We start from the raw sequence: 26,087 nt of genomic DNA on the forward strand, positions 1-26,087 counted from the left end.
TCTTAGAACTACAATACCCACCTGCAGAAGTAAAGAAACAGATTGATAGAGCCAGAAGAGTTCCCAGAAGTTACCTACTACAGGACAGGCCTAACAAAGAAAATAACAGAACGCCACTAGCCGTCACCTTCAGCCCCCAACTAAAACTCCTCCAACGCATTATTAAGGATCTACAACCTATCCTAAAGGATGACCCAACACTCTCACAAATCTTGGGAGACAGGCCAGTCCTTGCCTACAGACAGCCCCGCAACCTGAAGCAAATACTCACCAACAACCACATACCACACAACAGAACCACTAACCCAGGAACTTATCCTTGCAACAAAGCCCGTTGCCAACTGTGCCCACATATCTATTCAGGGGACACCATCACAGGGCCTAATAACATCAGCCACACTATCAGAGGCTCGTTCACCTGCACATCCACCAATGTGATATATGCCATCATGTGCCAGCAATGCCCCTCTGCCATGTACATTGGTCAAACTGGACAGTCTCTACGTAAAAGAATAAATGGACACAAATCAGATGTCAAGAATTGTAACATTCATAAACCAGTCGGAGAACACTTCAATCTCTCTGGTCACGCGATCACAGACATGAAGGTCGCTATCTTAAAACAAAAAAACTTCAAATCCAGACTCCAGCGAGAAACTGCTGAATTGGAATTCATTTGCAAATTGGATACTATTAATTTAGGCTTAAATAGAGACTTGGAGTGGCTAAGTCATTATGCAAGGTAGCCTGTTTCCTCTTGTTTTTTCCTACCCCCCCCCCCCCAGATGTTCTGGTTTAACTTGGATTTTAACTTGAAGAGTGGTCAGTTTGGATGAGCTATTACCAGCAGGAGAGTGAGTTTGTGTGTGTATGGGGGTGGGGGGATGTGAGAACCTGGATTTATGCAGGAAATAGCCCAGCTTGATTGTCATGCACATTGTGTAAAGAGTTGTCACTTTGGATGGGCTATCACCAGCAGGAGAGTGAATTTGTGTGGGGGGGTGGAGGGTGAGAAAACCTGGATTTGTGCTGGAAATCACTTTAGATAAGCTATTACCAGCAGGACAGTGGGGTGGGAATAGGTATTGTTTCATATTCTCTGTGTATATATAAAGCCTGCTGCAGTTTCCACGATATGCATCTGAGGAAGTGAGCTGTAGCTCACGAAAGCTTATGCTCTAATAAATTGGTTAGTCTCTAAGGTGCCACAAGTCCTCCTTTTCTTTTTGCGAATACAGACTAACACGGCTGCTACTCTGAAACCTGTCTTTTGATTGTGATGCGTAATTATAATAAGTCAAATGAGGGAAAACTAATCCACACAATTTTGTAGTTGTTTTACAGAACTTTAGAACTCACCCTTTTGTGTTTTATGTTTCCATATGAATTTTAATAGTGCATCCTACCATGTTTTAGTGGTGTATCAAGGATACCAAGAGGGATGAACTGAAACAAATATAAAAACTTCTGGTGGACAATAACTGCATCTTCACCTAGACTACTCTACCTATCCAAGAATTTCATATTTGTTCCATTCTTCCAAGTTCTATTATTTTATTCAATGTTAGAGGGTAATTTGTCTTAAAAAGATTTTTGTTTCTCCACAATATTTATTCCTAAATATTTTAAAGATTCCTTTACCCACTTAAATTTATGTGCCACAGCATGTTTGGGGATCAGGTTAAAAAGGCTGGTCACAAGGCATATTCACATGGAGAACTTACAAAAAGAGTCCCATTGAAGCCAGTGTGGTTTACTTAGGTAAGTAAATGCTTATCATGGAATTCTGCAATTTGGCCCTTTATGAATGAAACCTATGGGAATTTAGGTCAATTTTTGTTGAAATTATCATATAACAACTTATTTTTAACTTATTAGTTGAAACTAATAAGTTTTAATCAATGCTGTGATTTTGGAATACAAATGGTGTACAACTCACTTGAGGATCAGGGCCTTATTTAGCATAGAAACTTTTTAATACAAACAAGTGATTTGTAAGAATAACCCTTATTTATATCTCGCACTATCATACCCTAGTCTAGGAAACTAGACTTCCCGCATAATGAATCTCCCACAATAAACAGCTTTAAATATTGTACAGCATAATTCTCCACTCTTGCTAATCTGCTCAGAAGATTAATGAGGTAAGTAAAAAAAAAAAAACCCTCTTCCTTTAATATAAAGTTTTGATTCACAGACATTCTTATTTAGTTATTATGAAGTTCAACTGAAGCTAATTTTTGCAAGACTAGTTACATTGTCACTTTAATAGAGCAACTGCTTTCATGGTACCTGTGATATAGGCAACACCAACTAAAAGCAATATTCCTAATGGAAAACCAGCTTGCTTCATTGAATAAGGCAGTCCTGTGAATAATGAAACAAACAAAAGATTAGAGAAAAGCCTTTTTAAATACTTTCTATTTATTTGTGGTGATCTTGTTGTAAAGGAAGCAGTCTGTTAAAAAAAAAAAGTCTATTATTTATTCCCAAAACAGGAACAAACAGTTTAAAGTTCCTCAGCACTGTCCTATATGTATACATCAGACTTGAGAGGGATCATTTTTGAGGGCAAAGGGTAGTTCAGTCTTAAGTCCACCCAGTACTTGATCTCTCTGCTGGCTCTGCTAACAAGGTTACACATTATTCAACACAATGGGGCCTCTGATTTCATTTGGCAAATGTAATGTTGTCACAATACAAATACATTATAATAATACCATAGTCACAGCAGTAAAATAATGTGAGAAAAACATGTTTTTCACACAACTGGAGATTTATACATATATGAAAGGGTGATTAGACTAAAGTGAAGAAAAGTGTATTTACCTATTATTCCCGATCCTATGATAGAGTTGATAACATTAAAACCAGCTGATGGGAGATCACTGTTTCCTCCTTTAGTCCTAGGCTTACAAACCAAGGCCGTTCTGTCATCTGTTTCTATCTATTCCAATAAGAGAATATTAGTGTTATACAAAAACATATTAGACTAATGGAGAACAATTATGTCAGACATGTTTTGAGTCTTACTAAGTTACAGAAGTATGCTTTATCAATCTTCTGCAGCTTGTTTTGTTCTGACTAGATATCAGTTGAGTCTGGATCCACATAAGCTTTAAAAGTGGGATGATGGCCAAAGATCTGTTCTCAGTGAGATTTTGGCCCCCAAAGGATGAAATATCATGGAATCAATCAGGTATTCTTCCAAGATTTCAGCCACATCTGACCAAGCAGTAGAAAATAAGCCCCTTCTGATTTTGGATCAGTCCCAGAACGAAAATCAGAGAGATGGATTCAATTCCAAGAATTTAAACCAGAATCTGAAGAAGTGCTGACTCAAGAAGTGATGACTTTTTTCTGCTTCTAATAATTTCTTTCTCAACCAAAGTTTTAGACCACAGTGAATAGCTAATTGATATTAATAAAATTGGCTTGCCCCAGTAAACTGCCATGTGAAAGACCCAAATTCAAGGCAAAGCTTAGACTCTCACTGCAGTAGCCAGTAGTTTTGCAGAGATAATGTTCTCAGCCACTAGATCAGGGGTTCTCAAACGGGGGGGCCAGGACCCCTCAAGGAACATTATTACATGGAGGGTCGTGAGCTGTCAGCCTCCACCCCAAACTTCGCTTTGCAGCCAGCATTTATAATGGTGTTAAATATATAAAAAAGTGTTTTTAATTTATAAGGGGGGTCACACTCAGGGGCTTGCTATGTGAAAGGGGTCACCAGTACAAAAGTTTGAGAACCACTGCTCTAGAAGGTTCATATTAGTCTAAGCACATCCTTCTCTTAGAGAGGCAATACACTGTCCAGGGAAATATAGTCCCATCAACCAGGAGATCAATAAATGCAGTGATATGTAATTAAAAGGAGGAACATAAATTTAATGAAGAAAATGGCAATTCAGAATTAAAGTATGATGATTTAGCTTGTACACACCATGATACTGAAATCACCATCTCAGAGAGGTAGGAGCTTGCTAAATATATACATGAGTATGACTGTCACGGAAGGCACAGATTCCATGATTTTCTGGGACCTCCGTGACTTCTACAGCCAGCAGGTGCGACTGACCCCAGGGTTGCCCGAGCAGCTCGAGCGGCCCCGGAGCCAGACACACCAGCCCCCCTGCAACCTGTGATGGACAGGTCCTGGGCCGCCCCCGGCCAGCAGCAGCTGCGGTGGTCCTAGGCCACCCCCTGGCAGCAGCATGGCAGTCTCAAGCTGGCAGGTTCGCCCCCACCCCCAGTACCAGCGGGCACCCCGGAGGCCCCCCTCCAGAACAGCAGCTGTGCCCCTGGTGCCCCCCAGAAAAACAAATATTTAGTCAGGGGTATATAGTACAAGTCATGGACAGGTCACGGGCCATGAATTTTTGTTTATCACCTGTGACCTGTCCTTGACTTTTACTAAAAATGCCCATGACTAAATCTCAGCCTTACACATGAGACAATACAAAAAATAATTCAGCTCAGATGCCTGTAGCCAACACCACTAAAAAAAAGTTAAATATGACTGATAAACCAAAGATTGATTTACTTCATAGGAATCTGTGCAGTGCCATAATCTGACAAGAATGTAAAACCATCACAACAGAATTAAGTGGCTACATGCAATTCTTCAAAGTTGCCTGCTGTTGACAGCAGTGTACACCATCAGCACTTCCACTGGACTGGAACAATTTAGGCTCTCTCTTTTGTATTAGGTATTTGCATGTTTCTTTGCATTCTTGCATTCTTTGTATTTGCACGTTTCTTTCCACCATTTCTTGAACCAAAAATATTTTTTGCTTACTCAAAAAATTGTACTATACAAGTCAGAAATTCATTCTTAATTTTATTGTCTCATTTCCAGATCGCTGCTTAACATGCAAAATACAAATTTCTACCTAATCTTTAGAACAAGTGATTGTCGTCAGACTGCATTGGTACCCCTGTAAAGCATCCATTAAATATAAATCCTTATAGTCAAGCTTTGTGGAAATGGATGGACTAGCCTGGACATGACCCTTTTTAACATTTTTACTATTGCAGAACTGGCCTTCAGTCTTGGCAACAGTCTCAATAAAGCATCTCAGAAATCAGTAGAATGCTAGACTGTATTTGGTACACATGGGAGAGGAAAAGCCCATGTTAAGAGATGTATGTCCAACAAATCTGATTCTTTAAAAGTTATCAATTTGTGTCAGATACAGCAGGATGTAGTATATTAAATTAATAGTTTATTCTAGGGCTGTCAATTAATCGCAATTAACTCACACGATTAACTCAAAAATAATTGTGATTAAACATAGTTTTAATCACACTATTAAACAATAATAGAATACCAACTGAAATTTATTAAATATTTTTGGATGTTTTTCTACATTTTCAAATATATTGATTTTCATTATAACACAGAATACAAAGTGTACAGTGCTCACTTTATATTATTTTTATTACAAATATTTACATTGTAAAAAACAAAAGAAATAGTAGGGAGGAGAGATAGTTGCCTATATAAGACAAAGGCCCTAATATTGGGATGGTCCCAATAATATAAGGACATCTGGTCACTCTACCTGAAAGTAAGAACAGGCATTCACATGGATGGCACTTTTGTCTGAGTGATTGGCTGAACAAGAAGTAGGACTGAATGGACTTGAAGGCTCTAAAGTTTTACATTGTTTTATTTTTGATTGCAGTTATTTTTTGTACATAATTCTACATTTGTAAATCGACTTTCACGATAAAGAGACTGCACTACAGTACTTGTATTAGATGAACTGAAATATTTTTTACAGTAAAAATATTTTTAATCAAAAATCAATATAAAGTGAGCACTATGTGTTGTAACTTAAATCAATATATTTGAAAATATGGAAAACATCCAAAATATTTAAATAAAATGGTATTCTATTATTAACAGTGTGATTAATCATGATTAATTTTTTAATCGCTTGATAACCTGAGTTTATTCTGATCACATGTTTACCGCATTTCATGCATTTTCATGTTGGATAAAATGGGAACTTATTCTTGTCTTGGGATTCTTACATCCCATGAAGTGAGCTGTAGCTCACGAAAACTTATAGTCAAATAAATTTGTTAGTCTCTAAGGTGCCACAAGTACTCCTTTTCTTTTTGTGGATACAGACTAACATGGCTGCCACTCAGAAACTTTAATGAATTTTCTCCCCTTAGATATTCATGTGAAAAACAAAGGCTTAGGCGACTGATCTTCAGACGCATCAAGCACCCCACAGCTCCTGTGAGCTGTTCCAGGTGACAAAAGAAGTGTGTGTTTCGGTGTGGTGGGAGGAGTCAGGATTAAATCTCAGGCCGCCTGACTTCTGCTGCTGTGTTTTATCTTTCCTTCCCTATATTGCTCATGTGGAGCCACTGAGATGAAAAGAGATTACCAGGAGCAGTTATTTCTGGTGACTGCCCACGGAAGACTTTGAAAGTCTATTTACGAACAGTTCTGTTGCTAGCAACAATTTTTATAGCTTTTCCTCTTTTCCATTTTATTTTTATAACTACCTCTCCTAGCATCATTTGCACTAAAACAGCTGTTTAGTGAAGCCAACACCTAATTAAATATTGACATTGACAGTCTTTTCCCAATCCTTAATCATAAAGATAAACGAGTAGATCGTGTCTGAGCTTGTACACTTTCTGGAAAGTTTTGCAAAGCTTATTTCCTGTCTTAAAGCGTGTTCAAGGCAAATGCAGAAAAGTGCCTTTAAATAAATAAGTGAAGGACTTTAAACGTGAAATGTAGCTGGGTGAAGAGCAGGCTTGGGTTCGTTTCTTCTGTCCACACCAAGGAAAGAGTTCGCTGTCAGACACGGAGCTCCCAGGCCAAGCAACAATCGGAGGCTTTCAAAGCGTTGGGAGTGAGACTGTTGCATGCAATACCCCCCCCCCCCCCACAAATCATACATACACACACCCCGCCCGTACCCCTCAAGTTCTGCGTCTCCAAAAGCCAGCAACTTGAAACACGACCCGCAAATTCTGGTCTGCAGGAGGCTGAGCTAACGGCGCTGCCTGCCTCCAGCCGGCAAAGAAGGGCGGCGGGGGGTGAGTTTGTAGCAAGCCAGCGACACTGACCCCAACTTCCCCGCGGTACCTGGTGAGCAGGGCTTGGCAGGGGGCGCTCCCGCCTGGTGTGCTGCTCCATCGCGGGGCGACGGAGGAGCCAGGCTCCCGGAGGAGCAGCAGCCGGCGGTCCTGCCGGGAGTCCCGTCTGCGGCTGCCCAAGGGCGCCCCTGACTGCGCTGACTGGCTGCCCGGCCCAGAGCCTGCCGGCAGCCGCGACACCGAGCTGCGGGCCCGCGGCGGGCTCCAAGGCCACGTGCCGCGCGGGAGGTGCGGACGCCCCCCGGCTTGTAGGGCGGTGCGTGAGCTCCGGGGTGGAGCGCTGAGCGACAGCGTGAAATGTCCATTCAGCCGGGGAGAGGTGCCTGGGGCAGGGAGTCGGTGTTTTGCCCACAAACAGAGGCAGGGTGGTTAAGATAGGGACGGGCTGGTGAGTAAATTAAGGCTCTGGAAGTTTCGGCTGTAAAACAGAACCCAGGGGACGGAGAGGCAATGCAGCCAAGCCCGCTGAGCCAAGGGTACATTCAGAAAGGGGGGGGGCTTGGGGGTGGAGGTGAAAAGAAGGGGCCAAAACCCAGGGCAGGGGTAGCTGTGGGCAGGGGTGAAAGCGGCCGGTAGGGGCCGGTTCCGGGTACTGGTGAGAACCCGCCCCGGCCGGTACCCAGCCCACATTAATGCGCTTTAATGCCCCTGCCCCTTTTGCCTGCCCTGTTGGTGACCCTGCTGGTAGGGGCTGTACCGGCGGGGCCACCCACGGGGCGGGAGGGGCCGGGGGAAGGGGCAGCAACGTTAAAGCGCCGCAGCGGCACAGGACTGTCCTTAAAGCGCTGCCCCTTCCCCCTGTCGGCGGCCCTGCCGCTAGGGTCCCTACCAGCGGGGTCGCCAACAGGGGCAGGGACATTCAAGCGCTGCCACAGCAGCGCTTTAAGGATGGTCCTTTGCCGCCGCCGCGCTTTAATGTTGCTGCGCCGCCCTCCCCCTGTCGGCGGCGGGGGGCGCAGCAACGTTAAAGTGCTGCCGCGGCAAAGGACCCTGCGGCACGTTAACGTTCCTGCCCCTTTTGCCCCCGCCGCCAACGGGCGCGGAGGGGAGCAAAGGGAGCAGCTGCCCTGGGGCCAGCGATTTAAAAGGGCCTGGGGCTCCGGACACCGCTGCCACTACAGCAGCAATGGCATCCGGAGCCCTGGGCCCTTTAAATCAACACAAGAGCCCTGAAGGGCGCGGGCCAGCCAGACTGGAAGGGCTGGCTGGGGGATGCTGACCCCCCCCCAGCTCCACCCCTTCCACCCGCGGCCCTGCCCCCTCCAGGAGCCAGAGCCCCCCGGCCCTGGTAGGTGGTCTCAGTTACTTTCACCCCTGGCTGTGGTAAAAAGAAGTTCCCAGTCACATAGCACTTATGTGGACCCATCACCTTAGTATCTGAGCGCCTCACAAGGTCTAACCTATTTCTCCTCACAGCCCCTCAGTGAGATAGAGCAGTGCTGTTATCCCCATTGTACAGATGCGGCACTGAGGCACACACAGACTAAAGGCCAGATTTTCAAAGGTATTTAGGCAGCTAGTGGGATTTTCAAAAGTGCCTAGAAAGTTAGGTGCTTTGTAAACCCCACTAGATGCTTAGCTGCATCTTTGGGTGCCTAAAAGGTTTTGAAACTCTCTTTAAGGCATTGCCCTGAGGTCATACAGGAAGTCCATGCGGGAAGTAGAACGCAGGTCTTTCAGGGCTAGCGTGCAGAGGGACTGAGCCCACCAATGAGGAAAGCAGAGCTGCTTCCTGTACCCTTAGCTTCACACTCCCCCCAGCACAAGGGGCAGATTTGGGGGGGCACAAGCCTGAGCAATAGCTGGAGAAAGGGTAGGGTCAGCGGCTGCACACAGCGGTGGGAGAACTAGACAGGCAGAAGAGTAGACCAGAGTCAAGGTGTGTTGTTTTCACACACCCCTGCAGGATTTCCCTCAGAGGTAAAAATAAACGAATAGCCCGCCCCCATACTCCCTGTGCAGGGATCAACTCTGGGAAGTTCGGAGCATCTCCAAATAGTTATAAAAAACATTTTAAGCCCAGCTTCTGCATCCAGACCAGTGTGTAGGGATGTGCCTGTGCAGAGCCCTCTTGAAATCAAAATCCGATTAAGTTCAGGTGTGCTGCTCACAGGAGCTAAAGCCAACAGTTGCATCTCATTTTGGAGCATCAGAGCCCATGAGCAGGGACTGTGTCATTCTATGAGTGTGCAAAAACCTTATACAAGAGGGCCTTTATCTTGATATTGGTTCCTAGATTTAACCCCAGTGAAAATAATAATAGAGAGCTGGGTCCTGCAATGAGCTTCCTGGGGCTAGGTGCCTGTGCCCAGGTGGGGCTCATTGCAGCCTTTGAGCCACAGTATTCAACGTTGTTTTGGAGTGGGTTTGGAAAGGCACATGCTCCCATTTTCGTTAACTTGAAATACCATTGCACTGGTCCCTCAGAAATTAGGCTTCTGTGTGTTTCTGGGAATTTATGAAACCCTGAATTTGTAAAACTTTTGTTTAACTCTACAGTACAATGAAAACCTACAGAGGATGTGACTAACACCTGCTATAAGGTCATATCTGTTCATGAACAGCAGTTTTCTAGCTACTTCATGTAATTTATTAGGTATATGTACATAGTTATTGGATTGCTACTTTTGTTCTCCTAAAATAGGCTAAATTAGTATAGAAAACATCTACTAAGTATCCCATAATTCATGCAAGTCCCTGGAAGAAGAAAACATCAAATTAAAACCTGACTAAGGATACAGTAAAACTATAGAAGCAAAATTCCTGGAAAAACAGTATTTATTAATAACAATGTGATTTTGATAGATGCTGTTTCCAAGTACAGCAGACTGGAAGAGCCATAAACTCCAATTCTTGGGAAAATAAATGAGTGTAAACAATATAGATGTTAAATAATGATAAATAAATAAAGTAGTTTAACATCTGACTTGCTCACAATGTGTGTAGCAAGCACCATGCTGTCACCATGCAAGAAAAATAATTGAATCTCAGTCTGCAGGCAGGAAGAAAAAACAAACCCAGGTGCTATTATTAACAGGGGAACTGACATTAAAGGGGTGTTTAGGTCCTGCAGTAGTCCAGGATAATGTGACAATTGGCCAATTTAACTCGTGTTTCTGACAGGAATGTACACTTTCAGATTTAATTAATAGATTATAATGTTGACCTTTTCCCATGATGATTGTACTTCTTCAGTCAGATGATAGGCTTGAAAAAACAGATCACAATTCCACTGACCTATTAACTTTCGGAAATGTAGCATATTTTGAGGAATCATGTCACCACCCTCTGTTGAAATTAGAATCTCAGCCTCCTGGTTCTTTTCAAATATAAGTGCAATTCCAATATACAGTTACGTTTATTATTTGGCAGTAAAATAGTACATCTTGTGAGCGAATGTAGTTGCTCTACTTGGGCCCTGGTACATAAGGTGATAGGAAAGTGAAATTGTAGTTCTAGGTGGTCAGGGAAGGAGCTAAGTCAGGGGTGGGCAAACTTTTTGGCCCAAGGGCCACATCGGGGTGTGAAACTGTATGGAGGGCCAGTTAGGGAAGGCTGTGCCTCCCCAAACAGCCTGGCCCCTGCCCCCATCCACCCCCTCTTCCTGCCCCCTGCCTGCCCTCCCCCGAACCTCCACCCCATCCAACCCCCCCCGTCCCCGACTGCCCCCCTGGGACCCTCTGCCCCTTATCCAACCCCCCAGCCCCCTTACCAGGCCGCTCAGAGCAGCATGTCTGGCCCCCACGCTGCCTGGCCGGAGCCAGACGCGCTGCCCTGCCCAGAGTGCTGCCCGTACAGTGGCATAGCTGTGGGGAAGGGGGGACAGCGTGGGAGGGGCGGGGACTACCCTCCAGGGCCAGGAGCTCAGGAGCTGGGCAGGACGGTCCAGCAGGCTGGATGTGGCCCACGGGCCATAGTTTGCCCACCTCTGAGCTAAGTGATGTGTTGCTGGAGAGAGAGTGTATAGGACTGACTGACAAGCCTGAGGTTGTAGTGAGTTATACACAAGCATTTGGAAGGTAATATATTTTCAGTATAGAATTAAAATAGGAAAACCACTGATGAAAGTTTTTTGATATCTCACTAATGACAGAGTGATACCAGATGATTCTGGAATGGCCAGAATACCCCAAGACGTTCACTTCCAGGGAGTGTCACTCCTGGTGAGTAGAGCGTGGGGGCAATGTTGTTAATTCAAGATGAAACCTTTCAAAGTTGTACGTCTGCATGATCTAAGGAGAGCCCCAAATCCATGGATGTGCAGCTGTCTTGTATGGATGATTCATTCACTGGCCCTCTCCTGCCAACAGAAAGGTTCCAAGAGAAAGTATGATATCCCTGACCTTGTGTCTGTTTACCTGCTTAATAGTAACTGCAGAAGGGACTCTGGAGGAGTTAACACAGCCTCAAGTAATGTTAATTCCGGGTGGAAAGTCTGCATAGAAACCCCCCATCTTCCTCTTTCTGCAGTTCTACACCCAATATCTTTGTGAAGCTCCTTCCACATGGGAGTCCAGGAGAGAGGCTTGTGCAGAGACCCAGGAAAAGGCAACTTTGCCACTGAGGCACTATTCCCCTTTCCCTGCACTCAGGATGAGTTCTATTTAGGTAGGTTTCAGAGTAGCAGCCGTATTAGCGTCCCCTTCACTTATGTAAGCAGAAGGGCTTATCTGGGCTTTAGGAAGTAGTGAGTAATTCAGTACAAAACAGTAGGAAGCAGTGTGGTCTTTTGGTCAAAGCCCTGAACTAACAATCCAGAGAGCTTGGGACTGATGGTCTTTCACAATAGCGTAAATCAGGAGCAAATCCAGAAGAATGAGACACTAGAATAGACTCTACTCCTGGCTCTTATGCAGATGTCCTGTGTGTGCTTGGGCAAATAACATCACCACTCTGTGCTTCAGTTTACCCATCTGTAAGTAGAGGATGATAATAGTTACCAACTTCTCAGGGATGTTCATTAAATAATCTTAATCTATAGGCTTAATTCATTAAAATTTGCCAAACATGATGAGTACCTCAGATTGAAGATGCAAAATATTTTAAACAAGAGGCAGTATGTCTTCACTGAAGTAAGAGCATGGCTGTTAAATTTCTATCAGAGACAGATAGCAGCTGGTTATCATAACAGTTAACATATACAAGATAGGTTTCAGAGTAGCAGCCTTGTTAATCTCTATCCGCAAAAAGAAAAGGAGTACTTGTGGCATGTTAGAGACGAACAAATTTATTTGAGCATAAACTTTTGTGAGCTACAGCTCACTTCATCAGATGCATGCCTACAAGATAATTAATTATCAGAGCATTCAACAGAGTCTGAATTTTCCATTTCAGCAGTTGAGGAAAGAGTCAACAAATACAGAGGAATATAGAACTAAAAGTTTCAATTCTGCAAAGAAATCATTGTCCTTTATCATCATAGAAAAAAGTTATTTCTTCAGATTCTATGGCCCTTTTGGGTAACAGTTTTTATTTGCAAAGTATACACAGGTCTCAGAAAAAAGCAGAATTCTAAGATCATAAGAGTCTTTGCCACATCCATAGTATTTTGTTTCTATCTTTTACTTTCTCTCTAATGGTGTTTCCTTCTATATCTGCTTCCTCCTCTGGTATTTTGTTCTTTTCTTTTTTGGCCACCTCCTGTCTTCCAAACTATCTTTTTTTTTTTCAGCTTCTTTTCTATTAAGATAGGTGCTTTAACATTTTCTACAAGACCTCACCTTGTACTCGTATCTCATACTAGAACAGTACAATGTACTTTCTAAGCAATCCTCCCCAGTTTCAAACTGATATTTTAAAAAAGTAATAGTACAGTACTGTGTAACTGAGTTGAGACTCGGCAACTTTAGAAGATATGAATTCTTTAAAAGATTAAGATAAGGACCATGCCTCAATCATGGAGCAAAGCACACAGAAGCATTAGTCTCCATTACCTTTCAGTTCCATTATCTGACCTAAGTGTGGTCACTACAGTCTTACACAACAAGCAGTGTGTATTGCCACTGAAACATTTTTGCAGTGTGTTTTTTCTCCTGTCTGTAAACATCTCTGAAGTAGTCAGTGCAGAATAATAATGACAAACATAATTTTCAAACTTGTAAAATATAACTGGAGGCAAAACTGATGACATTAAGGGTCACATGCTGGCAAGAATTAATGTTGTGGGTATTCCAAGGGCTGTAGGATCAAGATCCCTGTTTTGTAGATTGCAAACCGTAAGGCCTGGGAAAGAATAAATTAGATTAGAAAAAGAAAATGTGAGAGACAACAAACCATAAAGCATTCACTGAGTAGTAAAAAAAAAGAGAGAGGACATTAATTTGTTCTCCACAGTATGAAAAAAAACTTAGACTCTAATCATGTTTTCTGTTTCTAGGGCAAGCTAGAGTGATTAAAAGAATACATATGTTGTGCATCAATAATTTTTGTTCTTAAATATTTGTAGTGCACATGATGTAATGTGGATAACTAAATCCATATAAAAAGAATATATAACATTTTTGTTCAACAACCTAACCACATTAGTTGAGCTGCTTGAAAAGTTTCCATTCAGCTCCCTGATAAGACAGAATCTGACATGTATTCTAGTGTGACTGGTCAGCTGACATGACTCAGCAAAGGAAACTTCAGAGGCCAGAGATGCAAAGGAAATTCTCTCTTTTGGTAGCAGCATAAGCATTTCATTTGTACAGTAAGAAGAGTCCCCATTATACTGTATGAATTATATCATCTGCAAACAAAGAAATGAAGAAAAAACTGTTTTAAATAAATTGTTTTAAAGCATACAGTACAGTAAAGCTTACAGCAGGCTTTGACGATATCTCCCCAGACCGTATAAATGATCCAAGTACTGCAGCTACTTGTAAGCAGCACTCCATTTTCTAACAAAACTTTTTTGTTTGAGTTTCATGGGCACTACAATAGTCCTGTTGTTTTTAATTTAGATGGAATATATGGGCCCAAAGAGTTAAAGGTGTCTGTCTACCATTAAACAGTTTTAAACAAGGTTATGGCTTTGGTATAGAGAAACTTCATCCTGCTTTGTACCATGGCAAACACACCATTACAAGTCCTTTTAAGCTTTTATTAAAGATAGAGAAAAGAAGGAAAAAACAGTTATCACATTTAAAATGTAAAGTATTAAATAAGGCTTTAATTTTAACAACATTCTGTGTTCCCTTAAGCTGGAGAGAGTTTTTAGAAACAACCGTCCTCCATACCCATCTTTCACAGTCTCTTAGACCTTGTCTACACTGGCAAGTTTCTGCGCAGTAAAGCAGCTTTCTGTGGTGTAACTCCCCAGGGGTACACACTGCCAAGCCACTTCGTGCACAGAAACTGCACAGTTGCAGCACTGTAAAAAAACGATCCTGATGTACAGCTTTCTGCACCAGGGCTACAGCGCCGTAGTGCCAATGTAGACACCCTGGTCAATTGCAGCACTGAGATTGGCCTCCAGGAGGTGTCCCACAATGCCTGTTCTCGCCTCTCTGGTCATTGGTTTGAACTCTACTGCCCTGCCCTCAGCTGACCAACCGTGAGCCCCATCCCTTAAATTCCTTGGGAATTTTGAAAGCCCCCTTCCTGTTTGCTCGGCGTGGCGTGCAGTGGTCTCAGTGCATCTTTCCAGGTGGCCATGCCTGCTCCACGCACCAGGTGATCCCCTGCTTGGAGCAATGCTGAGCTGCTGGACCTCATCATCATTTGGGCAGAGGAGGCTGTCCAGACCCAGCTGCGCTCCAGCCATAAGAATTATGATACGTACGGACAGTTTTCATGGTGCATGACAGAAAGGGCCATGACTGGGACACACTGCAGTGCAGGGTCAAAGTGAAGGAGCTGTGGAATGCCTATCACAAGGCACAGGAGGCAAACCACTGCTTTGGTGCTGCGCCTATGAGCTGCCGGTTCTACAAAGAGCTGGACACGGTACTCGGTGGTGACCCCACCTGCAAAGGCCACTGTGGATACTTCTTTGGCTCGCGTGCCAGTCAAGAGTGGACTGAGCCAGGAGGAGGAAATTTTGAATGAGGATGTGGAGGGGGACCCAGAGGCAGAGGATGACTTGGAGGTCAGAGATGCATGCAGCCAGGAGCTCTTCTCTACCCCGGAGGAGGCTAGCCAGTCACAGGTGTCAGAGCTTGGCGAAACGCAAACAGGAGAGGAGGCCGCTGGGAAGTGGCTTTGATTTTGGGAATCGCTGAAGCGAGATGTTGGGGGCAGGAGGGTTCAGAAAGCAGGCTTGTTTCTGTATGATTCACGTACCACCACATGCCTAGTCTGAGCGGTGGAACAGGGTGTTGATTGACTCCCTCACTTCACGGGAATCTGCCTCAGAGATCTCAACGAAACTCTCATGGAGATACTGGGCAATCTGCTGCTGCAGGTTCTTTGGCAAAGCTGCTTAATTTCTTGCCCTATTAAGGGTAACTTTCCCACGCCACTCTGCCATCACTGGGGGTGGGGGGATCATTGCTGCACACAGGCAAGCCACATAAGGGCCAGGGCAGAAGCCGCAGTCTTGGAGAAGACCCTCCCTTGATTCCCTGCTCACCCTCAGCAGTGAGATATCTTCCATAATGAACACAGCCTGTGGAAAATGTGGGGATAGTAATGATTATAAGGCCCCACCTAAAGTGCTGGCTCTCCTCAAGAGCCACATTCCCAGTGTACAGTATGGTCCTGGGACACTGATTTCCCCTGCCCCTGTGGTTACTCACCATTCTGGGGATCTTGTGACTCATGTGTGCTTGCCTGGGGTCAGCCAGTTAGTGACAGGTATGTGAATAGTGGCTGTGTTTTAAATCACTGAATCAGTGGTCTGTGTGTTGCAAACAATACTGCTTCTGTAAAATGTTGCATTTTGGCTTCACAGAGATGACCTTGGGAGCCCAGCCTCCCTCTTTGTTATCGCCGGCTAAACAGCTGCGCAGAATTAGAAAGCGGCCACGAAGAACTAAAGAGATGTCATGATGCTCTCCGCAGCTGAAAAACAAGAATTGAAGGAGTGGCACGACAGCGAGAAGAGGGACTAAAAGGAGAATGCAGCATGCCAGAACAAAGCCATGGAGCAGCTCTTAAAAGTTATGGAGCGCCAAGCGGACACACTCCAGGTGCTACTAAACTATAAACCGAGCAGCTCTGCGCCCACCCTCCCCTGCAGCCACTGTTGCAAAACTCTTTCCCGTGCAGCCCGCAGACACTGCCAATGCACTCTTATCAACCTCCTGGCTCCAGTCTGTACCTGCTGCATCCCACCCCTATCCTGTCACACTCCAGCCCTGCAGACTCCCAGCACCCACTGCACTCAACACCCATCACTCTGCAGTTTGGCCCTGCTGAAGTACAGTACCTGCTGTACTGTACTCCAAAGGACAAGGTTACATATGATACTTGGACATACACAAATTTTTAATCATGCTGGGACCCCACCTCCCCCTGGGACCCTCCCTTCCCCCATCCCCCACAGTACTAATGTGTTTTTTTGTTTGTCTCTTTCTTCCGGTTGTTGATTTTTAATAAAAGAATTGTTTTGATTTGAAAGCAATCTTTATTCCATTAATTGAAAGCAAACAGAGCCCTACAAAGCAACAGGCAATTTTCTTAAACCTTCATAGTGCATCATCTGCACCAATCACAATCACCTCCTAGCATTATAAGCAGTGTACTCCCGAGCACAGCAACAAATATTAGTGGATTTCAGCTTCAAATTGCTGCCTCAAGGCATCCCTGATCCTTATGGTCCTATGCTGTGCCCCTCTAATAGCCCTGTTCTCTGGCTGTTCAAATTTGCTGAGCCTCAGGTCCAGCCCTGAGTGAAACTTTCACCCTTCCCTTCACAAATATTATGGAGTGTACAGCATGTGGCTATAAGCATAGGAATATTGTCATTGGCCAGGTCCAGCCTCAGGCAGCGCCATATAGGCAGCGCCAGCGGGCCTTTGAACATCCAAAAGCACACTCAGTCATTCTGCACTTGCTCAGCCTGTTGTTGAACCACTCCTTGCTGCTATTAAGTTGCCCCATGTATGGCTTCATAAGCCATGGCATTAAGGGGTAGGCAGAGTCTCCCTGGATCACAATGGGCATTTCGACTTCCCCTACAGTGATCTTCTGGTCCGGGAAGAAAGTCCCTGCTTGCAGCTTCCTGAACAGGTCAGTGTTCCGAAAGATGCATACGTCATGCACCTTTCCAGACCAGCCTATGTTAATGTCTGTGAAATGCCCACAGTGATACACAAGCACCTGGAGAACCATAGAGAAATACCCCTTCTGATTAGTGTACTCGGTGGCTAGGTGGTCTTGTGCCAGAATTGGAATATGCATGCCATCTATCGCCCCTCCGCAGTTAGGGAAGCCATTTGTACAATGCCATCCACAATGACACGCACGTTACCCAGAGTCACAGTCTTTCAGAACAGGATGCAATTAATGGCCCTGCACACTTCCATCAACATGAGTCCAACGGCTGACTTTCCGACTCCGAACTGGTTAGAAACCGATTAGTAGCAGTCTGGAGTAGCCAGCTTCCACAGTGCAATCACCGCACACTTCTCCAATGACAGGGCAGCTCTCATTCTTGTGTCCTTGCGTCGCAGGACTGGGGCGAGCTCATCACACAGTCCCATGAATGTGGCTTTCCTCATCTGAAAGTTCTGCAGCCACTGCTCATCATCCCAGACGTGCATGATGATGTGATCTCACTACTCCGTGCTTGTTTTTTGAGCCCAAAAGCAGCGTTCCACTGTGGTCAGTACCTCTGTGAATACCACAAGCAATCTTGTGTCGTAGCTACTACGCTTGGCGAGATCAGTGTCGAACTGCTCTTGCCTTTGTAGTTTAAGGAATAACTCCACTGCCACTCCTGACAATATGTTGAGCAAGCAGCATATTGGTCAACAGTGCGGGATTCATTTCTGCAGACCAAAGAGGCAAAGCACGCAGTACACAAACCGTTGAAAGATAGCGCCAAATGCGGATGGAAGCACTGGGATTGCTGGGATACGAAGCAGTGCATCACGGGGCATTGGGACAGGACCCAGGATGCCCTGCGACCCCTTCCACCTTCCCACAATTCTTAGTGGTCAAAGAGGAAGAGATGCTCTGTGGGATAGTTTCCCACAGTGCACCGCTCCAAATACCACTGCAAGTGCAGCAAGTGTGAACACACTATTGTGCAAAAAGAAAAGGAGTACTAGTGGCACCTTAGAGACTAACCAATTTATTTGAGCATAAGCTTTCGGCTAAAGCTTATGCTCAAATAAATTGGTTAGTCTCTAAGGTGCCACTAGTACTCCTTTTCTTTTTGCGAATACAGACTAACACGGCTGCTACTCTGAAACCTGACACTATTGTGCAGGCAGCTGATAGGGTGAACACACAACAGCGGTTTCCCTTCAGCGCTCTCTGAGCGTCGCTGTAACTGCCGGAGATGTAACTCTGCCAGTGTAGACATACCCTCAGATGATGTTAAAGATAACTTCCCTTTTTGGGGAAAAGAGAGGTTAGTTGAGATAGGCTGGAGCAGTCATTGTTGCTGTCATTGTTAAAGTCTGATCCTGTTCATTGGCTCAAAGACAAAACAAGACAAACACAAAGAGGGGAGAGAAAAGAACAGCAACGACAGAAAATGTAGCTTCCGTGCCTGGAGTTGACCCTCACTAATGGAAAAACACGGACACAACACGTGGTCTTATCAGTCACTGTGAGTATCTCTACACTGTGATAAAACATGGCACAGCTGCTGTTGGCCTGGATCAGGTAATTTGGGCTCAGGTTGCAGGGTTATAAAATTGTAATGTAGACGTTTGGGCTTGGGCTGAAGTCTGGGCTCTGGGACCCTCCCCCCTTGCAATGTTTCAGAGCCCAAGCTTCAACCCGAGCCCAAATGTCTACACTGCAATTTAATAGCCCTGTAGGCCAGGTCCCGCAAGCCTGAGTCAGCTGATGTGGTTTTTTTATAAACTGTAGATATACCCTCTGAGACCTCACAAACTTATACCATCATCAGGTATGGAGATAGTTTGGAGATTGCTTTTAGCGGCCTCTTTCTGGTCAGAGGCTTACAAGAGTGTTGCAAAATGTGCAGTCATGGCTGTATAAGCCAGATTCTGAGAGTAAAAGAAACAAGAGAGAGAGGAAAGAGAAGAAACAAGGTAGAGAAGGAAAAGGACACATGGGAAGTAGGGAGAGAGAGACAAAGTCTCACATTGCAGGTGGTATTTGGGATTCAGCCAGAGCCTGTAGAGGAGGCAGGTTCCTTTTGGGTTCCTTTCTCTGGCCCGAATCAGAATCAGGATGATGAAGGCCCAGGATCTCAAGATACTGTGGGAACCGTAGCCATGAGAAGCTCACTCCAGGAGCCAATTTTTAGGCCCCAAAGTCTCTTTAAGGACCCCAAAAGGGAGTGGTGAGTGGAATAGCACATCCCCTCATTATTTTGTTCACCAATTAGGCCTAATTTTTGACATCAACACTCACTTTTTAGACGTGAGCTCACAATCAGGGTAAATTTATAGGCCCAAACACATGCTGTCCACACACATGCTGTGATTTTATTTTAAATCTGTTTTAGACGTATAAGGTAATTTGTCGTGTGAAGAAAAGTTTTGCAAGAATTTCTAGTATGTAAACATTATCTATATTACATATTATTGTTGCTATTAATTAGATAAAAATTTGTGAGGCATTTCATGAACATAAATTGAGCCAGGCTCTTGCCATGCAGCTCTTGCAATCTGGAGGTTCACTTACTGAGTGTGGTACTTACTTATGTGAATCGTTATGTTCTGTTCTCTGTTGAATCTTACAGATTTCAGGTTGATATTTTAAACCAGTACTTACCAGCATTAGTCATCTCTTCACCAGTTCTGTATTTGTACTTGTTATTTTTTCTATTGTTCCCTTTTGGCTTCATCTTCATGACCATAGAGGAAACCCTCCAGGCAATGTCTCCCACACACTTGTCACATAAATATTTATTATTTTCTGATTACAACTGTTCTCTTCCGTGTATCCTGTTTCAGTCATATGTACATTGGTTTGTTCATTGTTACACAGAGTTCACAGTAAGGTGAAAAGGTTTGTTATAGTAGCAACTGTAAAATAAAACAATGGTAAGAACATTCAAAAGTTTAGGTTTTCATAAAAATGCTAACTTGCATGTTACATACACTATACTGTCTGGAATATAGATATAGTCTATATTCTACATGATAGTATCTTGTCAAGCCTTGGAATTAGTTTCTATGCATAGATGACATCATAGAAATCATAGAACTGGAAGAGACCTCGAGAGGTCATCTAGTCCAGTCCCTTGCACTCAAGGCAGGATTAAGTATTATCTAGATTCCCTGACAGGTGTTTGTCCAACCTGCTCTAAAAAATCCTTAATGATGGAGATTCCACCACCTCCCTAGGCAATTTATTCCAGTGCTTAACCACCCGGACAGTTAGGAAGTTTTTCCTAATGTCCAACCTAAACCCCCTTGCTGCAATTTAAGCCCATTGCTTCTTGTCCTATCCTCAGAGGTTAAGAAGAACAATTTTTCTCCCTCCTCCTTGTAACAACCTTTTATGTACTTGAAAACTGTTATCATGTCCCCTCTTAGTCTTCTCTTCTTCAGACTAAACAAACCCAGTGTTTTCAATCTTCCCTCATAGGTCATATTTTCAATTCCTTTAATCATTTTTGTTCCTCTGACATGGAGTAGGCCAGCAATTGATTACTCCAAGTGATTATGGTTTTGCCTACTTTGTAGTCAGTTTGTGCAAGTTTAGGATCAAAGACCAAGAAAAACTCCGGGACAATATTGTTCTTCTTTTGAATCATTGAGTCCCAATCAGAATTAAAATTGAGCCCTCATTCCAAATCCTGACTGGTTACTTTTAAATCTTCAGAGATCGATTACAGTGCATAGTGACCTAGACACATCACCTGATAAATCACTATCTTAATATTTTTAAAACCATGTGCGAGTGATTCAGAATGCATTAACTATCAGTTGATCTGCATACAAATTGAATCTGTATCTGGTATTTTTCCCACCCCTAGTTATGAATATGGAAACTCTCTCCCCCGCTCCCCCAGCTGTGCTATGAAGGTATGTACAGCTAAACAAACCTAGTTAGTTAACTACTTGTGGGAGCCTGCAAGAAACTGAACTATACTTTGTTGAGAATAATCAAAGGAAATAGGGGGTCATTGTTCTTGTTATTGGGTTTTTATTTCAATTATATCACAGACACTTTAATTCTTGACCTGGAAGAAGGACAAGGAAGTCTCAGATTCTTATTTTCTCAGAGTTACCATGTGCCGTAGCTAGCTGAGATCTCAGAGTGTACCACTTATGAAACAAAGCATAGTGGGGGCTTCAGTCTGTCACGAGAACCCAGAGCCATAGCTTCACTTGAACTGCATGCCAGTCTCACCCGGTGAAGCAAGAGCATCTCATGCTAGAGACCACTCATCCATAAGCCTCTTCTTTTTCCTGACAGCTCCTTCTTCCCTGTCACCTGGTCTAGTCTTGCCCCTCTTGCTTCATCCTTTCAGAGCTGCTCCAGCAGTCATCTTTGTGAAGAATTAAAGAGGCAAGAATGGGGGGAAATAAATCTGTCTCTCTCTCCCGCCTCTGGCTGGAATTTAGTAGCTCTGGATTTATCATTATACAGCTACCAGTTTGTCTTGTCTGCTTTGAGTGATTAGGAAATCTGATATATATGAGTCTGGAGCTTTCTAATATTCTCATACTGGAGCTGTCTATATGCAAATATCCTCCTTCCCATAAGAGTAGGCAGGTTGTTGGCTATCTCAGCAGAGTAATATGCCACTAAAGGGATGCATGGAAACAGAACTATTCTCACCCCCTGTGGTGGTCCTCCCTGTGAGTCATCATAGTTGAGACATATTGGCAGGCTATTATGGAGAAGCTTGCATTGTTACAACTAGTGCTTTACCTATTTTGTGGCTGGAGAACTTCATTTCCCAGGCCTGTCAAACAGACTGTCATCTTTCAGAAGCACTACATTCACTAAAACAAAAACAAACAAAAAACACTAAAGGAGGAAAAAAATCAATAAACTGAAGTTGTCTGCATAATATCAATCTGAAGCTGTATTCTAGAAAGCTTGAAGATATGCATGAAATAAAAGAGATGTAAGGGATAAAGATAAGCCACAAAACCATGTCTGGAAATAAGTCATGGGAAATAAAAGCATGTGATACAACTTGAAAAACATAAAAAGAAAGAGATCTTGTTTCTTTCTGATCTGCTTCTCTAAGTGAATGGATAAAACAGAAATAAATGGGTATTTTCATAGGGAAAGTGTAATTAAAATCACATGGCATTTTAAAGTCAAATTTGTCAGTCCTTGTTCCTTAACTTGTCACTAACCACCATAATTTTCAACAGTAAATTAATTAAGCTGCACAGATAGGATAACAGTGAGATGGTAAGAACTATATTGTAACTCTTTTGATTGTAAAGGGACTCTGCCAAGATCGGTGGACCCCTATTATTGTGCCTGGGCAACATGGAGTTAAAACTCTTTCTTTCTCAATTAGATGCCCCTGCAAAGGGTCTTGGGATGGCAGGGGAATGCAACCTTCTAATGCTACTAGCTGCAAGCAATCTGCCTGCAATGCTTAATTGAGTAGCTTAATAAGCAACAAGCACCTGATCCCTGGTAGAGGAGTGAATAGAGTAATAGGGAAGATGCTTACAAGAACTTAAGGTTTGAGACCAATGTTTACTTAAGGTTTTGAAAGCTTTTTAGGGCTTTGTTCATAGAAGCTTTTATTCTTTTGTGAGTAGTTGGTGGATGAATTCTAAACAATTGAACTAAAAGCACCTGTGTAGCTTTACTTCTCCTTTGAGCTATATTGCAGAGTCCATTATGGCTCAGAGGCTGTTGGTCACAGATCCACAGACCTGTTGATTTCAATAGAAGTTAAGGGCCTAAATGCCTTTGTGGATCTGGTCCAGTGAATTGTCCAGATATTCCTTATGTGTTATTTAGTCTTTACTGCTTGTAATAAACTCTCAGAAGTTTTCACCATGGATCCCTCTTTATCACTTTTGTATATAACATCCTCAGGAATTCTGTTTAACTTACAACTTCAGCTGCTTTGCTATGTTCAAATGGCTATTTGGGTTTTTTTTTAATCATAAAAATAGCAGGAACAATTTTTTTTTCATTTGAGTTATTAGGTCACATCTTTAAAAACAGAAAACAGTTAAACTTTAGAAGCTGAGGCTTTACTGGTGAGTGTTTCTCAAGAGGGAGTTTGCCAGGTTTGAAATTTAAACTTCCCCTGCCGCTCCAACTTCAGTCATAGGAGCCGAATCTGCCTCTCGAGATATCAAAGGCAAAACTCTGGGGAGTTAAAAGGAAACTGGCTGATGCTCTAAGTTTCAGATCGTGCAAGCTATTTAGGTTGCAGTGTATATATCTTCACTTTTGTGCAGGTGAAATATTCCATTTCTGTCAGGTTATAGTTACTGCCTGCAGCATATGTGTGCTATGGTAGAGATAATAGGGTAACAGCTAGGGGTTTTGTACTTCTATTGGCCTCAGTCCTGCAAGCGAATCCACTTAGGAAGCCTTTGCACCTGAATAGCGCATCACTGACTTTAATGGGGATCCAAAATGTGTTTGTGTGACTTCAGCTGCAGTTTTGGGTTCACAGTGTAGACTTTTGTGTGTTAAAACAAGTAGAGTTGAGCAGCTGTAGTTCTCACAATTTCATGATGTATTGTTTTTTTTCTTTTCTGCTTTCATTTTCTTGCTTTTTTAAATTAAATGCAAAAGACTATCTTGCTGCAAAATTAAGGTTATAAATTTGCACTTCCTAACTTTTATGTTTAAAATATAAGGTTGTCATAGTTTTGTTTTCTCACCTAAACTGTGTAATGTAGTAATTCCATTACCAGTCAGTAGAGATGGCTGAAATATTTCTAACAAATACTGTTTCCAAGTATGCAAAATACCTTAAAATTAAAATATATATAAACTAGCAAAAATTCAAAGATGTATGATGATGTTTCCTAGAGAAAATGTTTTTGTTTTTTTTTGCTCTGACTGAGGATAAACACAATCTTTCTGTGACTTTTTTTACAATTTTGAGCTGGATTGGTTAGTTATTGGTCACATGGTATTGGTTCTGAATCTATGATTGACAGAGCTTACCCCACATGCTCAGGACAGTTAACTTAACAGAAGCCATTTTAATCCATTTACTTAGAAATAGTAGCTGTGTATTTGTTTTGAACCAGTAAGCAACAAAACAACTGTCAGTAGCAGGAAATGCCTGTGTACTACTCCTTCATATCCCACATATTTTATAACTGCCCTCTCCCCAAAACAATGCTTTATTTTAGGGGTATCAAAAGTCTTGGTTTCCTGGGATTTATCCAGTTTAGAGGGGCTGTTTTGATTGGTTTTAATTAAGCCATCCCTGTTTGTCCCAGTTTCATAGAAACCCTGAGAGATCTATGTATCTCTTCCCACTGGACCAGCTCCTGAGAGAGGGGGCAAGGAGGGGAGCAGCTCCAGACCCAGCAGCCCTCCTTCCAGAACAAGAGCATGTGCTGCTGTTCTCACAAAAGGTGCGGGAGTGTCAAAGTGACTGTTTGGTCTTCTTCCCTTAAAAATGCAGCAGCCCATGGGCTGGAGCTGATGCAGTTTGACAAGACGGAATGGAGAACTATTGAGCACAGCAGCAGCTGGGGTAGAAAGGAATGAGAGAGCCTGAGGGCCCCCACTCCTAGCAGCAACCACTAGGAGGAGTAAAGTCCCCACAAACAGGTAGGTATCTGATTTTAAAGGGGGGCCTACAGCCATGGATTCAGGAAGGTTACAGTTTGTGTGTTTGTTTTTTAGCAGTGAGGGATGACAAAGTCAAGTCAGCAGCCTTGCATAAAGAAGAGGGAGTTGTTTGGTTGGATGGGATCCTCATGACCTGCAGAAAAGTTTCCAGGCTCTGAACTTTCGAAGGCATCTTCCTTCATGAGATCTGTGTGTGCTTGGTGAGTTGAGGATAATTTTACAGCATGGTTTTACATATGGTTCAGCACTGGCATTTGTAGTCTGGGTGTATTGATGCTGGGGTTTGCTTGCTGAAGTATGCACAAATCAGTAACTTTTTAGATCAGTGGTATCCAGCCTGCAGTCCAGGGTCACTTTGTGGCTCTCAAGGTTCTGAATTTCAGAGTAGCAGCCGTGTTAGTCTGTATTCGCAAAAAGAAAAGGAGGACTTGTGGCACCTTAGAGACTAACCAATTTATTAGAGCATAAGCTTTCGTGAGCTACAGCTCACTTCCTCAGATGCATATCGTGGAAACTGCAGCAGGCTTTATATATACACAGAGAATTCTGAATTGTGGCCCTTGAGGATGAATGTAGTAATAAAAAAATTCTATATTTAATTATGACTTGAAAATGTGCTCCCTGAGCCACACCCTGCCACTTTTAAACTTAAGTATTGGAACTCATCTTATCACTGCAGAGAGGAGATATAAGCCACCCCTTCCTGAAATGCCTATGCCAGGAGCAGTTGTTTTCTTCCCTCCCTGGCTATTAGTGCTCAGTCAACTGCTGGAGTGGCCACCTGTGGCATTTCAGAGGATAAAGAAGAGAGTAGCTGTAGCTGCATTATAGCCTGCTTGTCTACAGGAGCCCCTGGGACAGCAGAACAAGAACTTAACTGGCTCTGCCTGATTTTAGAGGAGCATCTACCACAGGATGGCTCCCTCCCCCGACCAGTCAGCCACTCATGGTAGCCCAGAAGAGGGAAAAGGAGAAGCTGAGAACCAAAAACTGATCATGGACTCAGTCCAGGTTAGAGCTGCTGTAGGCCAGCTGGGCATTATTCTTCCCTCAGAATACCAGTTTAATACTCTCTTATTACATTATATTGAACATCAGATCATAACCCCTTTGACCACAGACAGTGCACCATT

The 26,087-nt window shown here is 43.3% G+C and overlaps 1 protein-coding gene across 3 annotated transcripts in view; it reads right to left on the reverse strand.

Annotated features, from left to right (window-relative positions):
* SLC38A11 (solute carrier family 38 member 11) overlaps window positions 1–7,337 on the reverse strand; it is a 47,656-nt gene extending 40,319 nt beyond the window's left edge. For 2 of the 3 annotated variants that reach the window (XM_084643437.1, XM_084643436.1), the window contains exons 1-3: window positions 7,118–7,313; window positions 2,830–2,947; window positions 2,293–2,367 (exon numbers count right to left, since the gene is read on the reverse strand). In XM_084643437.1, the coding sequence (XP_084499563.1) occupies window positions 2,293–2,367; window positions 2,830–2,947; window positions 7,118–7,168 (244 nt within the window). In that variant the 5' untranslated portion in view covers window positions 7,169–7,313. Of the gene's footprint in view, window positions 1–2,292; window positions 2,368–2,829; window positions 2,948–7,098 lie in introns of all 3 variants that reach the window. The other variant, XM_084643438.1, reaches the window with a different exon arrangement.
* Between the last annotated feature and the right edge of the window lie 18,750 nt (window positions 7,338–26,087).

Source organism: Lepidochelys olivacea (genome assembly GCF_965140295.1).
Source record: "Lepidochelys olivacea isolate rLepOli2 genome assembly, chromosome: 11".
Lineage (NCBI taxonomy): Eukaryota > Metazoa > Chordata > Testudines > Cheloniidae > Lepidochelys > Lepidochelys olivacea.